General features: G+C 28.3%; 1 protein-coding gene across 2 annotated transcripts in view; it reads right to left on the bottom strand.

Annotated features, from left to right (window-relative positions):
• Positions 1-908: 908 nt before the first annotated feature.
• Positions 909-26274, bottom strand: part of Drip (aquaporin homolog protein drip) — a 220719-nt gene continuing 195353 nt past the window's right edge. For both annotated transcript variants that reach the window (XM_075370868.1, XM_075370869.1), the window contains 4 exons: positions 22993-23136; positions 21003-21212; positions 10916-10996; positions 909-4067 (listed from right to left, as the gene is read on the bottom strand). In XM_075370868.1, the coding sequence (XP_075226983.1) occupies positions 3957-4067; positions 10916-10996; positions 21003-21212; positions 22993-23136 (546 nt within the window). In that variant the 3' untranslated portion in view covers positions 909-3956. The remainder of the gene's footprint in view (positions 4068-10915; positions 10997-21002; positions 21213-22992; positions 23137-26274) is intronic.

Raw genomic sequence — 26274 nt, 5'->3', positions numbered from 1 at the left:
ATGGCCCTTGGCTGTTTGCATATGCCCAACATTTCATGAATGTATAAAATTAGTACTTAGTTGCTACATTTATAATTATTTCCACTTTGTGGGTTAATTTTTAAGAGTGTGAATATGAACTTTGCTTTCACTGTTTTGAAATGTTTCATAAAGTAACGCGTATCTGAAGGGCAAAAAAATAACTTTGCTTAGTTCAAAAAGCAAAGTTAAAAGAATTGTTTTTAATGTGTATTTTTATTTAAAATAACTTTCTGTATGCTAAAGGTAGATGGAAAGGATTAAAAAATAAATAAAATTCATTAAGAAAAGTAGTTTTTCATGTTTGTATTATCTAATCCATCATGTAATCAATCAAAATAAATTAATCTCAAGCATTCATTTCTTAATTTTTATGCTATTCATATTATAATTTCTTCTTCACAGCATAAAGAATATTGCAATATTGCTATAAATTACAAGTAGGCAATAAATGAAATTTAAATTCTATATTAAAACAAAATAATTTTGTGATAAAAGGTATTTGTTATAGCTTGACATGACCTCCTTATTAAGATTATAAAGATTTATTAAACATAGGATCAACCAGAAAGATATACAAATGAATTATGTTAATAAATGTAACTTAATTAGTGCCTATTAAGTTTATTATTATACTTCATGGGGAATGCATTAAGGATATGGAAAAGAAATGCTTGAGACCATCATCAGGCTAAAATTGTCAATAATTCTACAGAAATATCAATGTATTTTTTTTAATCCTATTAAATTTTTATTGGTTTAGATTTTTTTAAGCTGATCCAGTTTTTCTGGCCAAGTAAATACTTAGCAGTAAATATAGGTTTTCTTTCTTATATAGTTCAGGAAAACTTGCTGGTAAAAGGAAGTTGTTACTGGTATACGAAAGAGAATTCTTCTGTATTCAAAATATTTTATTTACAACTTGTATTTAGGTCAGACCACATTACTATGATTTAAGAATTAAAATAAAATTTTTGTAATTACTTCTTAAAATATATTTTTGACATGTATATACATATAAACTAAAGTACAAATTTTTCAATATTCACATAATTGTATTGCTCATAGTATAAGATCCAGCAGCTGATTTCTGCAGGTATCTGCTTTTTTAATGAAACTTGATTTAAATGAATGATTAATGATAATTTAATACATTACTGCTGGGTTGCATAGCAAAAATTAGCCGCAATTACCTTTAATTAAATATATTGTAATTAATTTATTTTAACGAAAATTATGTGAAGAATGTAAAAAAAAATGGTTGCCAGCTCTGTCAGTTGCAACCTCTTAGTTGTCAGGTGTAAACAGGTATGTTATTGTTAATTATTTACACTCATTGAGTTTTTCAAAAAAATTATATACTATACTGAACTCTAATTTTTTCTGTACACAATAACACATGGTTGCCTGTAAAAAAAATTGACCGCAAGTAGTAGTTGCCATTATTTGATCTAATTACTTTCAGTCTGAATGAGTGTGAACGAGAGAGAAAGAATGCGCACGCTACTTTATGTTGTAAACAAGAACGCAGTGCGACTATCATGCACAAAAAAATTAAACTTGAATTAACTATATAATTTTTTTTTAAAAACACTATTTTAATAACAGTAATATACCTGTTTACACCTGGCAACTTGGAGGTTGCAACTGATTGCAACCATTTTCTTTCAAATGACGTTTAATTCACTTAAAAAAAAAATATAGTTGCAATGCGTTAAAATAAATTAATTACAATATATTTAATTACAGGTAATTGCGGCTAATTTTTGCTAGACAACCCGGCAATAATATATTAAATTATTGTTAATCATTCATTTAAATCAAGTTTCATTTAAAAAAAACAGATACCTGCAGAAATCAGCTACCGGATTTTAGACTATCATTAATTCTCTAATATTTATAATGTAATAATACTGATAACATAAAATTTCATATATTAATCTTAAAAACTGATAAATCTAATTTAAGAAGATATACATTACAAACATTATATTTTCTCTTTACTGTACAATTTATTACTTTAAATATAAAACAACAAAATTCATTTTATTATTTAAAACAAAAAAAAAAAAAACGCAAAACAAAGTACTAGTGTTGCACCAATGTAATGAGAAATAATTTTTCTTATGATAATTAATCATAAGATTTATTTTAAAAAAGTTCCACATTAGTAGAGCATTATTTATTAAAAAGATAACAAAAATTTAGAAGGATATTATGTAACTGTGTCCAATACATCAGATTTCATCATTTAGTATTTTTAAGGAGATAAAATGAAACAAAAGATTATTTTATTGCTAACATAGCTACTAAAACTATTTTAAATATATATAGAACTTGAAAAATGAACAATCATTTGAAATTAGCTGTTTGCTTGTCACCTTCTTAAATATATCTAGTTGTACATCATATTTTAAACATCATGAAAATTAAAAGTGATCTTTTTCTGCAAAAATATAAATAAAAAGTAGAAGAAAATCTTTATTATTTTAAACATCACAACACAATGAATCAGGATTTATTACTTTTTTATATTATTGGATATAAATTTAAAAAAAATATATATCATGCAAAACTTCATTTTCAGTTTATTTTATCAAAAAAATCAAATCAAATAATTTAAGTTTAATTTGTATTGCTTTTAAAACATGCATTTTATTAATTTTTTTTCTCAACATAAATTAATTTTAAGTCATTACTGTGATGATTTTTTGTCCGGTTATTTAAGAGACAATGATAAAATTAAAAAACATCTATGAATTTTACATATTGATGTAATTTCTCATTTAATATATTCAATAAATAGAGAGATAAAGCAAAATTAAATATAACACAATTACATCAAAATTAATAATATATTTTATATAAAATTAACATAGTTTATAGAAAAATAAATAATTTCTTCTTTTTTTTAGAGAAATCAGTGACCTGCTTCTTATAGACAAAAATGGAGTAATAATAAAAATCTCACAGGTACTCATATATCAATCAAAAAACAACATAAACTTATCAATCAGTTTTCAAATTAGTTTGGTATAGGCGTAAGGAACACAAAATCATTAAATGCTTCATCTATAATTTTACAGTTTTATCATAACATTTTGTAATTACAAATATTTATATTAAAAATATAAGCAAATAAAATTAAACTTAAATGTATAAGTTCATATTCAGAAAATTTTATTAATGTACATTATCATAATGTAATATTTTTTGAGAGTAGATTATGCAACTTGTATGATAATATGTCATTACAACAGTAAAACTAGATAAATTCATATTCTAAGTCTTAATCTAATGATTTATGAATGAAAAATTTGTGAAAAATGATGAAATTTATAATAAGTCAAAATACCACTATAAATCAATAATACAATAGAATAATGGATATATGGATGACAAATGGAAGGATGCAATATTTCTTTCTTCTGGTAAGGCATACATTATTAATGATTTAATTTTTCTTTGCAATTCTCCATATTGTACAAATGGTAATAATATTTATTTTATATGCATTTCTATCAGAATAAAATATTTTGTTTTATAAAACATAAAACACTATTAAATCAGCCCCTGATTAAAACACTGATTAAAGAAAGCAAAGATTTTGTCAGTGTTTGAACAAATTATTTCTTTATAGGTATGTTGTTAAACATTGGTCAAAATAAAAGTAAAAATGCTCTGGATACTTTTAATAAAAAGATTACAATATTTAATACTTTTTTAAAATGATTTTTCTAATGAAAATTATCTAACCTTACCTTCAAAAAGTAATATTGTGATATAGGTTATTATGTGAAACTTTTAACATAGTTTCATTAAGAAAGATACTTTCTGAAAATTATTTTACTTAGTTTTCTTCAATTAAAAATATCATTTCTTTCTTAAAAATATACTAAAAATAATAATTAAAAATAAAACAGATCTATTTTATGAGATTAAAAGTCATAAGAGTTACTAGATTCTTCTTCACCTTTACGAGTTTGGAAACAGAACCTATATAAAATTCCAGCTATAACTCCACCAATAATAGGTCCTACCCAGTAAACCTGAAAAGTTCAGAAAACAAGCAATAAAATAAACATGTTTTAAAGTATTTTTTTCATCAATCATTTTATTTAATTCATTTTCCTCTCATTAAATGACAAAACTATTTTTTATGAATTACAGCATGCTGCAATTTCCACACAAACTGCTCTGAACTAGACCATTCATATTATGTGTATAGATACTTCACATGAGTTTTTTTATACAAAAACTCCTAAAAATGTATGTTTTTATAAAATATATGTTTCTGTATAAAATACAGGAAGAATGTATTGTAAAAATCATTTGCAAAAATAGGCCAAAGTAATGGAAGAAGAGTTTATTTTTATAGTTGCAACATAAAAACATCAGTAGTCTATTAATAACTAAGATTATGTTTGGTATAAGCCAGAAAAAGCCATGCTACTTCGTTTAATCAATGCTACTTAGTTTTCACTAATTAAGTAGAGTAGAACTTTGATAATTCAAACTTTGAGATTGGATCAATCCAATTTTTTATTTTTTAACAAAACTATTAAAATAACAGAATAATTGTGGCAAAGCAGTAAATATTAAAGTTGTATATGCAGGAAAAACAAGTTAGTATTTGGATAGTATTTTGATAATTTGTAATAACAGTAATTTAAAAAAAAACTAAGCATGAATTCAAACAATACACTATTAATTTTTTTTATATTTTATAAAGACTAAAAACATAATTTTTCATAGGTGATCAAGTATGATAATTTTTTGACAAATGAAAAGTTAAGAATAACAACTTTTTTCTGGAATATTTTTTACAGTATTTTGCTTCTATTGAATTTCACTATTTTTTTTAACCAAAAGTAAGTACACCATCAGGTTTAACAATCATATCAAGCTAGACAATCTTCTACCCTGGTAAAACCTTCAGCACAAATAAGTCCAGCATTCATGTCATCTAATTCATTGCCATATTTTTCAGAATCACATATGCATATGCAAACATATATGTTTATTTTGGATTTTACAATTTCAACCTTGTTTTAAAAGTGAGTATCATCCTGCAGTAGGAATAAAAATGAAGATGATGTCATTTCATGTGTATTTGGTCATTTTACATATAATACATTTGTGGTTATTTCATGATTGTTTGAGTTTCGTTTTACTGCTCTGTAAATAGACAGTGTTGATTTTTCGTTCCAGGCAGGATGGATACAAGCCACAGTCATTTTCATTTTAAAAAATATAATTTAAAATGAGTAGAAATAAAATAATAACTCAACTCTAAAAATTATCTTGGGCTTGATGTATAACCCCAAATGCTGGCACATCATTGAAATTTTAATTTCTTTATTATAGATCTTATGGCATTTATAAATAATTAATCTAAACAAATAGGTTAGATTTTGAATGTATAACCTTAAAATCAAAGTTAATGAGAAGATACCATTTAGCTTGGTTACACACATTTTATATACAATATTGTAAAGTTGGCTACTCTCTGAGTACTATGTATTTGGTTAATAATCAAAATACGTGTGTAAGCCATCATAATTTAATTGAATTCATTTGTATGAAAAGAAATTGTTTTGCTTATTTAATGTAGAGCTCTAAATTTCCTGCCTGCACCTATTAAGTGCTCTTGCTACATTTTTACTCTCCTAACTGTTACAAATATTTAAGTATAAATATTTGCTTACTAACCCTTCTACTTTACACTGCATTTAATTGTTCTCCAAGTTTTTTACAAATAGTATTTTTATCTTTAAAGTAATAATGTTAATGCATAGTTTTTTCAAATTGTGTCAATGAAGGGAAATTTAAAATGTATAGTAACTTATTTCTTTATAAATATTTTATACAAAAGCAAAGAGTAACCTTTTAAAACATTTAACAAGAATGACCTTAACAGACTAACCAAGAGAATTTTTTATAAATATAATGCAAACAAAATTAACATCAGATTGTTCAAAGAATTGCATGTATAAAATGTATAGACATCGAGAACAGAAACATATTCAGAAAGAAGGACCAATATGATAAAGGGATCTAAAAAGGAAAGAGAAAGTTTAACAATAACAAATGGTCAGAAGGAAGAATGAAAGAACAACCCTAAAAAGAGAGTTGGAAGAACAGAAGACCAACCAGAAACTGACTATTAAATCTGATCCTATAATGAATGATGATAATCCAAAAATTAACAGCAGTAATCGTAATACATCTAATCAGAATATCAGTTTTGAAATTGGATGAAGTATGAGTCAAAGTTCAGAATTTAACTTTAGATGAAGCTACTCGTATTTTAAATATATGCTTTGAAAAATTTAGGATATACATTTCTGATAAACCGTCTCTTTGAATCAATACATTAAACCACAAGGGTTTCTTGTATTTATTTTTATTTCAATAGAAATAGATTCTTTCTGCAAAAGAAAATCTTTTACAAAAAAATCTGATCTGGACACTACATGACTTCCTTGCACACCTATTAAATTACATATATGCAATTTTCTAAATGAAAAGTACACAAAATTTTATTTCATTAATAACTTCTGATATTTTTTATTATATTTTTTTAAATTTTTATTATTGATTTATTATATACCATAAATTTTTTCTTTACAAAAAAAAAATTAAATTAAATTAGAAGTTAATAAACCAATATATTTTGTTTTGCTGTGAAGAGCATGAAATTTCACCTACGAAGAGTCATGGGAAATTCTGTTTTAAATTACGCAGAGTTATCCACCTTATTAATTCAGATAGAAGCACGCTTAAACTCCAGACCATTATTCTTATCATCATCTGATACATCTGATCCTGCTCCACTTACTCCCGGACATTTTTTAACCTTCGCTCCATTAACTTCTTTATCTGATCCTGATTTCTCAGGTATTAATATAAACAGGTGGCAGCTTATACAAAAAATATTGAAAGACTTTTGGAAAACCTAGACAAATGACTATTTACATACCTTGCAGCAGAGGAATAAATGAGAGATCTCTAGTAATAACATTTGTGTTGACAATGTAATTATAGTAAAAGAAAGTAATCTCTCTCTACTAATGGGGAAATTGGGAATAATTGTTAAGGTATATCCAGGTGATGATGGATTAGTTAGAGTAGCTGATGTAAAAACTAACAATATAATTGTAAAAATAACTATTAATAGATTAATTATTCTTCCAAATTCGGATGTTTGTAATGACCTGAGTCATGCCAAATTTAATGAATGAAATTTTTTAACGTTATGTTTATGTATTTATTTATTCTTAATTTTATTTTTTTTTTGTAGTTTATTGCCTTTGGCAATATTGGATTTGTATTTAAGGTAGCTTCAATTTCTTATCTACTTTCAAGATTTTTATGTAATCATTTTTATATATTACTTTTCTTTTTGTATATTACCTTTGCATTTTGTAATGTATCTTAGAATTATAATTTATTGTAGTTATAATTGGTGGGTGGTGTGTTCCGTTCCTAGTTTGAGCCAGCTAGTGCTGCACTCTAGTATCTACTAGCGCTAGCCTGCGAGTCAATTTCATACTTCCATTCAAGTGAGGAATCCTGTCTGGCGTGGACATGTATTTCTTGGTCTAACGTGACTAGGATTCATTCAAGTGAAGAATCCCATCCAGCACGGTCATGCCTTCTCTTAGTCTAATGTGACTTGTTTGTATAGTATTTTAAGTGTGTCTAATGTGACAAAATTAAATTCAACTATCCTAGAAGAACATGGTTTCATCATTTCATCCGAATACTAATACAGCCCATACTAGCTCTAAAGTCTTAACAGGTATTATTATTATACATTCTAAACTTAATTTCAGCACAGTGCTTATCAGAACAAGTGTTCAAGATATTTTGTAATCATCAAGACCATTTATAGAAATATTCTAAACTACAGTGTGGTAATAGTATCTCAATCTGGACTAAAATAAGACTAAGTACACTTTACAAAAGTTTTAATTACATTTGTTATTCCATGATGATAATTGTAGGTCTTTAATGTGAACGAGAAAATAACAGTTGCTGGTCAAGTAAATTATGAAAAATCTATTGAAAGTAAGAGAAAAACGGACGTACTTCAGAATTATAAGGAACAAGATTGAAACATAGTTCAATTCTTAATATTGAATGACAGACCTATGTGTACATTAATTCGTATGTGTACAACATACGAATTAATGTAACATAATTAATGTAACATAGTAATATATATATAATAACATAGTAATTAATGTAACATAAAGACGTATGTGTACAACAGGATTTTAAAAAATTTTGTTCAGTAAAATGAGATTTTTAACAATTTATTAAATAAAAATCCAACTAACAATAATTCTATGAGCACAACTTTATCACAAATGATCTAGAGTAATTTTATTTGTTTTAAATATTTTTAAAAAAATCTATTTTTATCTAACCTATAAATTTTTGGTTTTCTCTCTTAATTCATAATTATACTACCTTAACTTATAATATTTCTAATCTATGTTACTTATATAAAACTCTTTAACAGTGTGCGCGCATGCATGCGTGTGTGTGTGTGTGTGTGTGTGTGTGTGTGTGTGTGTGTGTGTGTGTGTGTGTGTGTGTGTGTGTATATATGTATGTATGTTACAAACATACAGTAACACAACACAAATGCACTAACTGAGCATATAAATTACAAATCCACTCCATATTTTTATCACATTAAAAATATACTTATACCAAACAAAAAAAGAACAATTAGCAATAAATTTCATATTATTACACTGACAACTTAACCTGTACAAAGATTAAATCAATCTGTACAAAGATTAAAAAATTCTAATACGTGTAAAAATTGTAATTCCTACATCAAAAAAAATCTTTCAATGTTTTAATCAAATTTTATGTACACCACTGCTTTTTTAAAAGTATGAACTATTGTAAAAAAAAAAAACAAACCAAATTTTAATAAACATACAAAATTTTTCATAACATTTATTTTTAGTCATTCTTGTGACCCTTAGTGGCTAGCACGGTATTGTTCTTGTTATCGATGCGCCGGAGGAACCCCATTTACGGGCAAAGTGTTGGGCTTGCTAACCAGTACTGTAAGATGTTATTAAGGCAGGCATATGAGCGTCTGCACCTTACCAATAAACCTCCTATCTCACCGCTTCTCCTTTTTCAGGGTTGGTCCACAATTAAGCATGCTCAGCCCCAGGAGATGCCTTTGAGCTGAGGGGTTCCGGAATCCCAGTGCGTTATCACCACCCATGCAAGTGTGGGCAAACAATGGTTCAGCAGAGGGCTGTCAATCCCCCTTAGCTCTTCAGTTATGATCTTCACTTAATCAGTTGGAATAAGCTTAGGTCTTTCTCTAGCTATTCTGTCTGCTTCTGCCTCCTTACTACAGATAATACAGGTGACCAGACTGGAAATGGAATCCCATGATTCATCGTCATGCATCATCTTCTGGATGATATTCCCTGGTGTAAGAGGACCTAGGTGTCTGTAATTATATCTCAAGGTTTTCCAATACAGTGGAACACAATGTGTTCACATCATCGAGGTCTCCACAATATGGGTATACATTATCATCCGCTCCCCAGAACCAATGAAGATATTGGCGGAAACAGCTGTGGCCTGTCAGGAACTGTGCAAATTCATAACTGAGCTCACCAAATTCCCTATGGACCCACGACTTATTCTCTGCGATCAAAATGTTTGGGGAGTTTAAAAGATGGGAGGTTGAGGGTCCTGATCGGTGTAGATACAGAAAGATTTGCTAGGGGAAGGAAGGATAATGAAGTTACATGAAAAAAGGATATTCTTCCTTATAATCAAGTTCAACACAGAAAATTTGACTTCACCTGAGACTAGAAGGAAAAAAATTACTATGTCCTTGTTTACAGGTAATGCACTGCTTATCTGAACTCGCACAGCAGAGAAACTCTAAAACTAAATAACAAAGATCCCACTAAAAACTAAATAAAAAATGCATCCATTGTGCAATAATCGTAAAATTCACTTAAACACATCCAGCAGTATAGCAACCAACAGTTCCAATCCTTTGTATCACAAAAACTATCCAAAAAACTACTGACCTTTTTTTTTTCTTTGCTAACCATAAATATATTAAGAATGTGGTTGAAAAGCTTGTTGAATCTGAATTTTTAATATGTTCATTTAATATATTATACCAATTGAATTGTGATTTCTTAATGTTAGGTGTGTTAAGATGTGGTCCTTTTTTCTATATGTAAAGTATACTTTCTTTATAAATATCAAGGTATTTTTTTAAGTTGGTAGATCTCTGATTTGTATCATTAGATTAGCAAATTTTGACTGTGTTGCAAAGGAGGACTTTTAACTGTTCATTGTATCTTTGAAGCTACATCCTGCAGCCTTAAGTGTTTCATGCAAAAACACTGTGCAATCTGAGTTTTTCAGCTTTTATTTATTCCAAGAATATTATGTTTACATGCAATAGTTTGTTTTCTTTTCTTTTTTGTTTTGACACCTTCTCTGTCTCCAGACTTTTTAAATTTCTGAGCTATTTTCTTTGTCTTCATTAACATTAACATGTTGTATTCTTTATTTTATGTAGAAGGGGTCAATAATACTATCCTACTGAACACCTTTTGTGTCTATTCAAGGAAGTGTTTCAACCACATCCTATTTAACTGTCTCACTAGAAGAAAATCTCTCACCATTTGTGACTATTATTTTAATATTTATGTTCATAATTTTAAATAATTTTCACCCTGAATGTGCTAGAAATAGCAAATTTTTTCTTCTGTTGCTTGAAAAGCTGGGATTGTGCATCAATTATGCAAGTAAAAATATGTAACAATATTATATGTGTGTATATATATATATATATATATTAAAAATTATCTATTTATATACATACCCAGTGATTAGTCCAAATTCCTGCAACTACTGCAGGACCAAATGTTCTGGCAGGATTCATGCTTGCACCAGTATATTTAATCTGAAACAAGTTTTATTTCTGAAATTACATCCAGAATTTTACAATTGCATTTGCATTAGCAACATTTTTGTCACTTAATAAAATAGTGATACTTTTTATAGACATTTTTTATTTTAGATTAGTGTATGTGTAGTGTAGAGAACAGCAAATGTCTCATTATAATAGCAGGTGACCAATATGATCTGAGTATCCTTTAATAGAAGTAGGATGAAAATAACATCCCACCGGGTAGGTCTAGTGCTGAATACATCTTCCCAAATCAGGTGATTTGGGAGACGAGAGTTCCATCATTCAATTCCTAGTAAAGGCAGTTATTTTTATACGGATTTTAATACTAGATTGTGGATACCAGTGTTCTTTGGTGGTTAGATTTCAATTAACCACACGTTTCAGGAATGATTGAACTGAGACTGAGACAGGACTACACTTCATTTACCCTCATACATATCATCCTCATTCATCCTCTGAAGTAATACCTGAACGGTAATTCCCAGCTAAACAGGAAAAAAGAAAGAAAAGGATGAAAATAATATTATTTGCTACAGATTACGCAGGCTAACCAACATCAAATAATTGCTTTTAATACTATTAGTTTAGCTATTTATATGTTAGACTCAATTAACTTTTCTCATGAAATTTTCAGGAAAAAAAGGTTTTTTGTATGACTATATAAACTATTAAAATTATTAAATAATAATATTTTAAAATTTCATGTTACAGTACTTAATTACACCAGTTATAAAACTGATTTAAAATGAGGATCAGTAAATATTCTTCCAGAAGAAAATGACATAATATCTTCTCTCTAAATACTTTCTATGCAAAAAAAGAGATAGTGACACCAAGTCTGGTACACTGAGGCTGAACTGAACAAATGAATGAATAAATGAATGAATGTGTTAAATAAAAATGACAACTGAAAGAGCATAGAATAAGAACAAACAGAACATGAATGTTGTAATATATATGTATTTTCAGTTACAAGCACTTCTGCTTTGTGCTTGTGCCCACATTCTTACAGAGGTGTGCTGTTTTAAATGTCCAGCTTAAGTAATGCAACAATTGAGAATAAGTTATGACTTAATATTTTAAGACGTGTTCATGACTAAATAAATAGTTTTAAATTCCAAATGAGTAATGAAATATAATTTTTTCACAATATTTACTCTTAAACATTCTATTTTGCTTTGTTAGTTTTTATTTATTTAAACTCTTTAATTTGTTTCATTTTCTAAATGAGGTCATTGCTATGAATGAATTTAGGTCAACTAATTTAATTTAAAATTTTAATTAGGATAAGACTTTGAAATAAATACTTATAGTTGTTTATAATTTTATGTTTGAATATCAATTTTTTAATTAAAATAAAATATTTTTAACATTAAGGTAATTGTATGTTCTTTCTAATTATTCTTTACCAGATTAATTTTTTATATCATTATGGACATTATAGAACACGTTTTCAGCAAATGATTTATTTTCAGTACACAAAGTATGAGTCATTATTTTTTCATAAATAAAATTGCATTATATAAGTAAGTTATAAGCTGTCAGGATTTTAAATGTTAAAAAATGATACATATGACTCATTTATTTCAAAAATGGAATGTACCAATCGTTTTTCATCATTTAAAAGTTTAAAACTTCCCAACAGTTTAATCCCATTAAAGTTAAGTATGAAATAAATTATAGAAAATCATTAAAAATCCCACTATACTGTAATAATTTGTTAATATTTTTAACAAAAATGAATCTATACTTAATTTTTTTACATACTATTTATTTCAACCAAGTCTTGCATCCAACATTATATCATAAAATTTAACGGTTTTTGTAAGATTAGTTACTTCAGAAACCGTGTTTACATTTAATTTTTATATTAAATGTAAATGTTATAATTTAAACTGTTTTGTTTTAGGATCAAATTATACAAGGTTACTTTTTCATTAACTTAGCAAAAAATTAACTGGTACATTAAATTATAAACAAAATTCAGTATTTGTTTTACAGTTTTTCATTACTACTTGGATTTTACAACAATTACGGAGATATTAATATTAAGAGTAAAAATTAACTTTCGGGTTGATAAATGATTATATAATTTGATGATTATGTTCAATTTTTACCTACTGTTTATTTTAATACTACTAATAATTAATTTCAATGAAGATAATTTATTTAAAAATTGAGAAGAAAATATAAAGCAATCTCTTTCAATAATGATTTATTAGATATGTCAATTCATTATTCCATGTACAGACCACTATGATAAGCCTCACAATTATTTTTTCTATAAGAAATTTAATTATACAAAATCAATTTACATTTTAATTTTTAATTTTTTTTTATTAACTCCACCTTTTTAGCATATAAAAGGATAAGGAAAATTAAAAACAAAAGCCCCAGATGAAATTTGAAAAAGATTAATTTAGTCAACTACCAATTTTATTTCTGTTTCAATTGAAAACCAACCTGTTAATGCCTGATTTAAGTTCAGTAAAAGTTTTAAATATTGTATCTGCATTGAAATAGATACTACTGCATTTTGGTTACTGGAGTTCAATTAAAAATAAGTGTCAAACTGAAACTGGCAACCCACCAAGTGAGGTTGGCAGTAACTCAAATGAAATAACTCTTTCTTCAGAACTCAAATGAAAAGATAAAAGCTTAAATTTTAGCAAAGGTTTTACAGAAAACTTATTTAAACCTAAGAAAGAAATATTTTTTAAATAAAAAATAACAATAATAAGTATATATGGAAAGCTAAGTCAGCTCTTTGTGTAAGGAAAAGACCAAAAACAAGATTGAAGAAATAGTGAAGATGAAGAAGAGAATGGTAAGGAGGTGTGACACAGACAGAACAATGAAAAGGAATGAAATTTGGGCAGGAAAACATTAAGGGGATTGATTACAGGATGACCTGAGAAACCTAAATAATGACAATGATAATAAAAGAAATTAAATTTCTGTGATTGTGTTAACATAAAAAACATACTGATATGACAGATTTTACAACAACCCTTAAAACATACAAGTATCTGTTTTCCATATAGTATCTCTTCATCTGTACATCCTTATATATACTTTTGGGATATAAATTCTTGAATTGAACAAATTTATAATTTTTCACAGGAAACTAAAGTTTAAACTTAAGTTAACCTATGGTTAAAATGATGACACTTTATTTGAAATAATTAAAATCCATCATTACTTGATAACATTAACTATTTGTCAGCCACAGAATAAGACATATCATAAAATTTACATGAAAGAAGTTATTAGAGAAAGTAATATTTAATTCTAAAAGAAAATTGTTTATATAGGAATGTTCTTAACATATCTTTATTTGTTCTTCTATACTTTCTTTTTTCCTGTTTAGCCTCCGGTAACTACCGTTTAGATAATTCTTCAGAGGATGAATGAGGATGATATGTATGAGTGTAAATGAAGTGTAGTCTTGTACATTCTCAGTTCGACCATACCTGAGATGTGTGGTTAATTGAAACCCAACCACCAAAGAACACCGGTATCCACGATCTTGTTCTTCTATACTAACAGGCTTCTTTACAACTCCTTAAGGTGTCTTTTCTACAACTGTGTGGTATTCCTCCAAAGGTATCCTAATCTAATTACAACAGGAGCCTAGCATGATTATAAGAGCTATCCTCCCAGTAACAGCAACTCTGAGCCATAGATGTCAGAAGTGGTAGGCCCTTCAACAGCTGATTCAGAAATCAGCTGATTTTGAAGTCGAGAGTTCTAAGGTTCAAATCCTAGTAATAACTTTTATACGGATTAGAATACTAGATCGTAGATTCCAGTGATCTTTGGTGGTTGGGTTTCAATTAACCACACATCTTAAGAATGGTTGACCTGAGCTGATCGACTTCATTCATCCTCTAAAGTAATACCTTATGAGGTTCCAGAGACTAAACAGAAAAAGAGAGAGAGGCCCTTCAAGAAGGGATCCAGGTTGGGGGTTAAGCACTGGGCTGGCAACCCAATTCTGAAAAAACTTCTTGTTTCACATCTACAAACCTTGTACATGACCAAGATAGATTATTGCAATAAGTGGATTATCCACAGAGACTTTAAGGTTCAGAACAAGGGATATCAAAACTCTAGTTTTGAATATTTTAATAGAACTTCAAATGTATAATATCTATTTGCTACCATTTCAGGAAATTAGATATCCATATACCAGAAACTTAGAACATTATGTGGTTGATTATATGTGGATTTTTGTGATTATACAGTGGATCTTTGGAAGGGCATTACTGTGGAGAAATGAGCAATGCAATTAACAAAAAGATTGTTACAGCTATTATGCAGTTCGAAGCCATAATTAAAGATCTAAGACATCAATTGATTTAAAAAAATATTTAAGAATTATAGATAAGTGATTTAAGAGCTTCCCTTTTGGCTTGCTCTGAAAACAAAGATAAGTTTTGTAAAGATTTTAATAGTTAATTAAAGCATGATTTGAAGCTTGTAATGAGTAATACCAAAAGTTAGAGAGAAAATGTAAAAGGAGAGTGGCTATAAACAAGCAAGAATGGTATGACAAAATGAAAAATGAATTTCTGGTGAAATTGATATTGAGGAAAAAAGATAAAAATTAAAGAGAAGCATCAGAGAAGTAGAATGTGGGTCAGACAATTTTTTGACTTTAATATAAATTAGGTAGAGAATATCATAAGGAAAACCATACAGATAAGGAATAAAGTAAAGTATTGCAATAGATAAATTGAACGAAATAGAGAAATTATTGGAATTTAGACTAAATATACAAAACCTGATCTCAAGAGTTACAAGTTGGGGAAGTGGATAAGTAAAATTAACAGGAAGTATGAATTGAAGAAATTTGGTATGGAATAAAATTTACCATATGAATGAAAAGCTTTTAGTCTATGGAGTGCCAAGAAAAAGTAGAACAAAAAAATGGTAACCAAGAAGAAGTTTCTAAAAACAAAAAAACAGAAGGATATAGGTAAAAATCATAAAAGAAACTGTTGAAAAGAAAAAAAGAGAACACACTGATAATAAGAGGTAGAGAAAATGGCAAATAATACTTGGAATTTTTATAGATCAGTGAAAGTGGATTATCAGAAGGGATTTGTGCGCCTTGCAAATGTAGACTCAAGAATAATAAGGGGATTGTTGGAATGGACACCAACAGGCTGGACTTGGGTTTACAGACTTTGCTGAATGCAGAAGAACACCTAATAAAGGATGAGCCAGTAACATTCCAACTGTTAAATCAACTGATTTATAAAATATATATGAAGTTGAGAATGATCAAATGACTGGAAAGAGGCTATGTATTACCTGTACATAAGAAAGGTCACAAGCAGGACTGTAACTGCTACTAGGAGATATCATTGTACTAAATATGACTTTACTAAATAAGTTTTCTCCAAAATATGTAGTTTATCTCCAAAACAGAAACTATAGTTTTAGAACTGGCTCGTTTCATAAAAAGGAATTTATAACATATAAGATTTTCATCCTTAAGAACATAAACTAATATTAAGAGTATAACAAAAGAGCACATGTACACCATTCAATAATTTTAAGGAGTTATTAACAACAGTAATAGAGTTAAATTCTGAAGAAAAATAGCTAGATTTCTAATCTAATAAACTCATAAGTTACAAAGATGAGTTATCTAGTGCGGGAAATATAATAAAAGTTGATACATAGTATTTCCTCTATGTTTGAAATGAAATTTACAGTGAAACAAGGGAGTGGGTTATCACCTATGTTTTTAGCTACTGAAAAAGCATTTGAAGAGGTTAGCAAGAGCTGTTGGAGTATGGTTGGTAAGAAAAATCATCATATTACCTTTTGCAGATAATACTAAGGACATAAGTGACTTGATAAAACTAAGAGAAATGTTTTCTAGAAAACTTTAGGCCACAGGAAAAGAAGTAAACTTGGAAAAAAAAATATTTATATGCATGTTGGTAAAAATTCACGTTTAAGGAGGCAAGAGAATGTTAAAGTTTAAATATTTAGGGATTTTACCGGACTGTTGAAGACAGATAAATAGGATATAGATGGGAACTGCATTCTTTGGCATTAACAAATGCTAGAAACAAAACTGTGAATTAGAATAACTAAAATAAGAATTTCTAAGAAGACAGTCATACTTATTTTTCTATATGGAGCAGAAAAACAGGTACTGAACAAGAAAAATAAAAGAAGTCTAGCAGCTTTTGAAAATTAAGTATTAGGGAAGATTTATGGTCTGGTTTTTGATAATGTTAAATGGAAGAAAGAAAAACAAATAATGAGAGTATTATACAAGACAGAGGTGAAGCAAAAAGACTGAAATGGCCCAACATGTTGTTAGGAGACAAGAGGATTTATGATTGAAAGAGTTGTAGATGAGTCAGTAGAATGAAGACCAGATCCTCAAAGTTGAAAGATCAGTTAGGAGCAGAAGAAGTTGGGCGCGTAATTGTTATTTAGAAAAGGCTAGATAGTACAACAAAGAACCAGTTACTGTTTGTATTGCCAGGAGATCAAATAAGTATTGCTTGATTGCTTTTTTTAAGCCTCTGGAACCACCATAGGTATTCTTTCAATGGATAAGAGAAATGAAATGGCAATTTGTAGCATGTGAAAATGCCATACCTGATCAGATTCCAACCCAGGACCTCCAGATGAAAGGCTAGACACAACCACTCATACTACTGCTTACAAAACTTTTTATGGCCTCTTGAGATTTTCTATTTTTTTTTATGATTAATTCAAGGTCAGCATGATAATTTTTGTAAAATAATTCTTGTGACGTTTCTTTCTAAATAACAGTAAATACACATCCAGAAGATCTTTTTTAGAATTAAGTTTAGTTTCTTCTTCTATATTGTTGCAAACACTAGTTTTTTGGTGGTGTTTATTTCTTAAGTTCCGGTTCAAGATGGGCACCATCAAATAACAGCAAAACTTCAACACCAATGAAAAATGAACTAAACAATAGTTCTCAAAAGGCCTGCTGGAAACATATATCCAACTACTTAGAAAGTTAATTGTAACTATCTAATTGTTCTATATGGGTTTTTTAATTAACTTAATCTATCATTATTTGTTAGATAACATTCTGGTTAAATATCACCTGTTTTTAAATATGACATTCAATGTTTAAATAAATTGACATAGAAATTGTATATACAGTTACTTCATACTGATGTTTATTATTATTCATGTACAATTATAAATTTGTTTTTCAGATTATTAATATTTTCTGTTAATCTTTTATATAATATATTTTTTCTTATTTTTCTAAAAAAAAATTAAAAAATAATTTATATAAAGATTTCTTGGTTATATATAGAATTAAAGCTTATTGGAGCAGATTTTTTAACAACACAAAAATATTAGTACCGATACAAAAAAAAATAATACTGCTGTTGCTTCTTTCAATGTATAATGTGTAAAGAATTTAATTTAATTACATATAGCAGCTTTACAAAACAAATGTTGTGTTATAGATCTTATAAATATGAAAGTAATTATCTAGCATAAATTTAACTCCTTAAAGTCCAGTATTAAATGAATTATTTAAAATATGGACAATATTACAGCTGAACTATCTTAGCACATTACTGAGGTATCTCAAGGATGCAGATTATACACCAATTTACTGCTAATAACTGTTTATAAAAATAATTTGTTAAAATTTCGTATTAGGAGATAAAAAATCAAAATATGATAAAACAAGAAAAAACTGCTACACATAAAAAAATTATAGAACTGAACAAAAAACATTTTCTAGAAGCGTAACAAAGTATAATTGAACAGATTCACATAATAAATAAAAATAAAAACAATCTCTTAAAACTAACTTTATTGTCATATTTAATGAAGTACATATGAAAATATATACAATCAATTACTAATTCATTATATATACTAATACATATATTCATAAACGTGTGTATAGATATACAAAACTGTGATCAGCACTAGTTGTAGTCATGGGTAACTGACTAGTTTAGTTTCATAATTCTAATATAATGCATTATGTAATGTCAATGAACTGAAAGTTGTATCTAGTGTAGGCTAGTATAATTTGTCTAAGATTTCTAGGCTAGACATTAGACTATTAAAAAAGGTCCCTGTTATTTTGTGTAGTCTATTATAAAAAAACAGTGACCCCAACACACAAATGGATGTAGATTATTATTATTATTATTATTATCTACATAGACATACATACACATCTGGATTTACCTAATACTCTAGTTCAAGTATTATTCCAAGGTTGATTCAGCTATAATTATTGCTGCTAACTATATGTTATTAAGAAAAAATATAGTTTCTCTTTATAGCATCATTTATTTATTGAAACATGACAATGTAATTATTTTATTCCTCCATTTAATATTATATTATATAAATATAAAATGATTTTTTTTAAACCTTATTGTAAATTATATTTTAACAAATTTTTGACAACAAAAAATTAGCTACCAAAATAAAAGTTTTATATATATTTTATGTATTTTATATATATATATATATATAAAACATTTTTATTATTGGAGGAGAGCAGGTATCATTTATAGTCACCAAAATTATTTGGTTAATGTAGCCTAGATAATCAAATAGGCTGGATTGCCATCCAATGGGATGGCAAGCAGCATATTGATGCTTCGCTACATAAAACCAGCTATTTCACCAGTAACATAAAGAGAGCCAGTATAGCATCCAGTCCACTTCTATAGTATTTATTAATGGAAGAGGAGTTAAAGTTTACATACAATAAGAAAGGAGGATAAACCAACAGGTGGACATATAATTCTTTAGAATATGAGTGTAATTTACTCAGAATTATGTGCCAGAATCATGTTGTATACAAATCTCATGTCATTTTTTACTAAAATACTTGCAAAAAATTATATTTATTCATTAATTCTGGTAAATAATGATATGATATCTTTACCTGATTAATTATCAAAATTAATATTATATAAATATAATATATATATAATCTGATGGTTGGAACAATGTTTTATTTCAGAGGATTAAAGATCAGAAGGAATAAATTACCACTTTATCTGATTCTTAATAAAACTTTCAAATTCACACAAAATAAAAGTATGACTTGTTTGGTGACTGGTTTTGAAAAGAATAAGAAGTCCTACTAAATTGTCAATGTAACTGATAAAATAATAACAAAATAAACTGCTATAAAAAAAATTATGATTTTTGAGGTATAAATTAAAATATCAAAATGTTTTCAAGATCTGACATAAAGAAAGCAAAAGTAATTTCTATAAAATATTAGGTTAGTTTTATAGTATACATTTCAGATTTTTCAAAAGACAGAGGTTTTAATAGTTTCCTAATAATCTGTTAATCAAATGAAATTGATAATGTTAAGGTAGCATGGGTAAGGCCGTTACTGTAATTCATTGTAACCTAATGGTCCCACAACATCTGGATTATTTTAGAGAATACTTTCCTGTAAACTTAAGCAAGAAAATTAAAGATAAAATGGCAACAACTGTCAAATTTAATAAATCAGTTTTGTAGATTGCCAAAATTAAACAGTACTGATAAAGTTAAACAAATATTTATTCATCTCTCTAAATTTTGAACATTTTAACAAAAGAATTCTTACTTCCACTATGTATTAACATTTAAGCTACATAACATAACATATTAAAAAATACTCAACATTAAAGTAAAATTCTTTATGTTAAGAAAAGAAGAAAGGTGTTTTCATCATCAAGTTGGGGACTCTTATACTATACAAATCTCATGTGAATAATAATCACCATTAGTTATTTAATAATTTATAATGTAACAATTTCTTGTCAGTTTACCATGAGTATACAACCTCATTTAGCAATGAAGAGATGTGTAACAATTACTAGAAGTGGCTTAGACCTTTACTTGCTGAATTGCAAATTCATAAAATAAAAGAACTCATAAATATTCATCAAAGTAAAATGTACTGAATTTTAAAATAAAAAAAAATCTGTGTAATACTGACAGCAGATAAATGACATGTGACGATGGCAAGTCCTATGGCGATTGGAGCAGCATTTTTAAGATCTGTTCTTCTCTCATCACATACTGCTTGTATTACTAAAACTAGTACAAACGTGATTATAGCTTCAACTAGAACACCTTGCTCAACTGTCAATAAATCATTCACTAAAGTCATACCCAGATTACCTCTGACAGGTACTGGAGTCATGGCCTAAAAAATAAAATAATAAAAAATAAAAATAAAATTAAACAGTAGCTATAATAAATATTTTTCTGAATAATAAAAACAGCTTAAATTAACTTTCAACTTTAATAATGTAATCCCATAATTTTAAAACGTTAAACCGGATTATATAATTCTTATAAAAAATATTCTTAAAAAAAATATGTAACCCATTGGTTGTAAACAAAATTGGTCTATGTTGAAAGGCTTATATTTTGCTGAGAACAGAATATCACCCTGTTTTTGGATAATTTCTGCAGTGTTTCCAAGCATTTGCAAACTATTCAGTCTTGGAAAAAAACATTGAATGATATCTGATGTCTGATGACAGATGTAGCACATTGCCTCATTTCTCACTGAACCCAGAGTTAATCTCCTACAACTTGCTTGGATAAAAGTTTTCCATTAATCTCAATAAACTTTAAAGCTGAGAATTTGCTTTATAAAATATTGAACCCACACTATAGTTGAATATTAAACAGCATATTCTCATTCTCTAGGTGTAGAAGAATCTCATATACACCTCCAGGACTCATCATATTTTACATTAATATTCTTACAAATGAAATCACACACATATCTGTAAAAAATATTTTTTTCAAATTACAGTTTTTCATATGAAACATGTCAACTACTGGTAGCACAGTATTTGTCACTGCCGAGGAATTGGAGAAACTACCTGACAACTTCCTTGATTCCACAAATTCTTTATTTACAACCAGTGGCTGTCAGTTTCTCAGTTTCATCTACAATTCTGGCCATGAGTAAACTGAACATATGCACTCTTATGATATGAAGTCTGGAGAACATCATCTATGAAAGAATTCGATACACTATTCACAGGAATTATACTTTGTACTCTTATAAGGTGTCGTGATTGTGAAAGTTTCACATTAATGACCACCTGCAATTTTTTTATACTGTGGGAATATTTATCTCAATTACTACTGTTGAGTTTTTGACCACAGAATTCCTTAATTTTTTATTAAGAAAACTAATTTAACAGCAATATCAGTGTGCAGTTAAGCAAGTAACTAAAGATTCTGAATCTCTAGTCTTCAAATTTTATTATAATTAAGGTAACTATTTTTTTAATTTAAAATAGAAATTAGTATTCAGATCGATTAACTACAATTTTGTTTTTATTAATATGAACTCTAACTTTATAGTCCATATAAATTTAATTTCATAGAACTTACATCCTATTAATGAATATATATATATATATATATATATATATATATATATAATCATTATGACTGAAGAATCAGGGGACTTAATAGACAAACTAAAAAATAAATTTTTGATGAGTACAACAGAAACCTTTATAAAAAGTTTAAATTTTAATAAATTCAATTTTAATTTTAATATTTAGTTATAGAAAAAAAATAATAGTTTGTTGTGCAAATCTTATAAAGAATATAAAGCAGATAGATTTAGCACCTCGAAGTGTTTTACTCAATGGAATAAAAAGAGGGATTCCTTTATTAAATAAATATACATGGAAAAAAAAATCAGAATAGAGCAACTGTTATTGTAGAAAGAGAGAATATACTGTTGTACATTCTCTTTAGAAATATGTGTCTTTATTAAACCAGATGGTGAAAAGAATTTGAGAATATTGACAAAAGCTACATACGGAGTATGAGAAAGTAGTTTTAATATACAAACAAAATTTCACTGATTCATCATTGATATTATATTTTTAAAAACTGAATTAATGAGAATGTTAACATGAGATAATATTAATTTACTAAAAAATACTTACTTTAAGAACTGCAGAACCAGCGGTGGCACCGATACATTGTACAATAATATAAAAGATACCTTTAAGGATGCTAATATGTCCTGAAACTAGAAGGCCACAAGTGACAGCAGGATTGATATGGCAACCGCTTACATGACCCAGTGACTATAACAAAGAAAAAAAGAACAATAAAAGCTTATTATAATATTATTCAATAGAATAAATGTTATTTATAGAATTTGATTATGTTTTAAGCCTTGCAATAAAATGACTGCAGGCAAATTGATGCTTTTACATCCTTTGTACTGAATTACTGAATGATTAATGATGTAGAATATCAGAATATATATAGTCATTGAACCATTCAAAACATATACTGTTATAGAAGTATTAATTACTAAACTAGATTTTATTAAGAATAAAATAATAAAAAGTTTTATATTAATTTATATAATATTAATAATTTTTATTGCAGTTAAAAATACAATAATAAAAATCAACATCACTGTTTTTTTTTAATTTATACTCTTTTGAAACAGATCGGGCAAAAACAATGCATAGGTGCAAATTGAATCAGACCCATGGTATTCATAATCAACTGTTATTTACTTAACAATAAATCAAACATTTAAGTACGTTTCTTACCAACTCAAAATGTAGACAATCAACAAAAATGACAAAATTGCTGATGAAAGAGTTTAATTAACAATTCTGAAAAATGTCATCAAGAGTGAAATTCAAGAACAAGGACGTAGGTATGTCATCATGTAACAAAAAAAATCATTGCCTACATTCTTTGTCAATCTTCAACCTAATGAAAACAACAAGGAGATATTCAGTGTATGAGACATAGCAAACTGTAGCATCACATTTGAATGCCCAGAAAAGCTCCAGATATGGTTCAGTGAATGCAATGTTGTCAATACGGACATAAACAGAATAACTGCATGCGATCTTTCTGGCAAGTGAAGTGTGCAGAGGGTCAAAGGACTATCCTAGAAAAGACTGTAATACTCCTGCAGTTTGTTTAGTTTATCATGCAGACCATCCAGCTAACTGCAGAGGTTGTAGGATCAGTAAGGAAATCCTGGAGAGAAAGCAAAGGCAGAAAGTGCAACACTCCAAGAGAAGTGCTACTTCATTCGGGCTTAGGGGTAAACAGCTGACTTCATTTAATGCCAATTTCCCTTCTTTAGGCCAAGAGCGATCTAGGAATCCAACCACCCAATCAAATAATAAACTTGGACTTAAGCCGAAATTATGGGACAGAATACCTGTATGGATCCCGAGAACAGATTACAGAAATTGACTTCCAACATAGAGTTTTTAGTGCAACAAATTGGAACCCTGATATAGTCTTACTCAGCAAGGTAATGTTCAGATTTCGGTCCAGATTTTTTAGAATAGTTACCTGGAATATTAATGATCATGCTACCCACAGACAACAATTTGAGAAGTTTATCTTCACAGAATCGTTAAATGTTGTCCTACTCTGTGTACCTCACTTCACTGATAAAAACCATCTTCGTCTTAGGGTTACGCTATATATAACAACTAACCATCCAAATGGTAGAGCACATCATAAATTGCCAAATTTCAGTTGTAATCATATACAAGTGACCTAATTGAAATTTTAAATTGGCTCAGGCCTCTCAAGCTATTGCCGGTTCACTGTCCTCCTAGGTATATGATCTCAAGTGAATTACTCTCTGAATTATTTGTAACAATGGACTGCGTTTCATTGCAGGTGGGACTGGAATACTAAATATGTTAATTAGGGATCGAGACTTACAATGCTAAATATGTTCATTAGGGGGATCGTGACTTACAACTAGAGGCCGAGCTTTAAGGGGTTGCATTATGATCAGGCAGCTCAATGTGATCTTCAGACAACTGACATATTGGCCATCGGACTTGAGTAAGATACCGAACCTACTGACTTTTATGCAACTTCTGGGTTATTGTCTGTATACACTTCTGAGGGAATTAGTTACGACTCAACACCTTATCATTGACCAGTTTTACTCACCATAAAGCGTTGTGGTAATTAAGAAGAAGCCCTCAATCCTATATAACAAGCAGACAGACTGGGAGTCTTACAGAAGCTGGATTGAGAATGAACTGGTTGCAAAATGTTCGACTGATATAAAACTTTACGACCAAATACCTGACCTTGGCGTTACAGAAAGCAGCTTGGCATTCAATGTCTGGAGAGAAAGTTATCCTAAAACCGATCTGGACATATTGGAATCCAACTTTGGGCAAATACAGTACTCTCAGTACAGTACAATACTTTGGGTAAATATAGAGGCTGTTCAACGCTTCCAGAATAAATTTGTGAGATGCATAATGCAAGCCCCATGGTTCATTTGAAACACTGACATACACGAATAATTAAGGTTACCATATGTTCAGAAAGAAGTCAATCGATTAGCAACAAAGTATAAGGTAAAGCTTAATGACCATGTGAACTACCTACCTTTTACCTGTTAACCTTTTGGACAACATCAAAGATGTTAAGCGGTTAAAGTGGAATTAGACCTAGGAATGTAACAGTGCTACTACAAGGCTTCTACTTTTGAGTTGTGAATCATCTAAGTATTTTATGTTTATGACTATTTATATTTCTGGTGTCATTTGTTCTTATGTTACTTTTTGATCTACCTTCTACTTTTATTCATATTACTGGACCTTTTGTGAATTCTAGTACCTAGTTGTCTAATCTTTCAGTGATTGTACATGCTATCTTTGATTTACTATTGATGTTTCTTAGAATGTATTTAAGGTAAGACTGGAAGCCCTACCCCACTATTGTTAAAATTACCGAATTTACAACCCATTATTTCAGAGACAAATAGTGATAAGAGGATGAAACTTGGGGTGAATGTTTATTTTATTTTGACACTACTGATTCTTTTTTTGTTAAAATACCAGGGTTTTGAAAAAAATAAAAAATAAAATTTTATCAAGCCAACCAAATTTACAGAAAATTTGGCCTATTTTAATTCTTAAATCAAGAACTACTACAAAGACAATGATGATAAAGAATCCACACAAGGAACTAAACTAGAACAGGATGTAAAAATTTCAGTCCTGTATCACAAGTAATTTCTGAAAAAACAAGTCTTTTTGCCCCCCAAAAAAGAAATAGGATTTCTCAGGAAACTGGACAAACAACGAAATTGTAAATTACATCTTTGTAATTTAACTTTCTAGATGTAATTACCTTAAATTGCATTTGAATACTTAGAAGTCTCAAGCTCGGTAATTCTCATCCTCCTCTGGATTCTCCTTAAGTAGTTT

This window comes from Lycorma delicatula, chromosome 7, assembly GCF_047948215.1.
Source record: "Lycorma delicatula isolate Av1 chromosome 7, ASM4794821v1, whole genome shotgun sequence".
NCBI lineage: Eukaryota > Metazoa > Arthropoda > Insecta > Hemiptera > Fulgoridae > Lycorma > Lycorma delicatula.
This window is presented reverse-complemented; position numbering and strand designations above follow the sequence as displayed.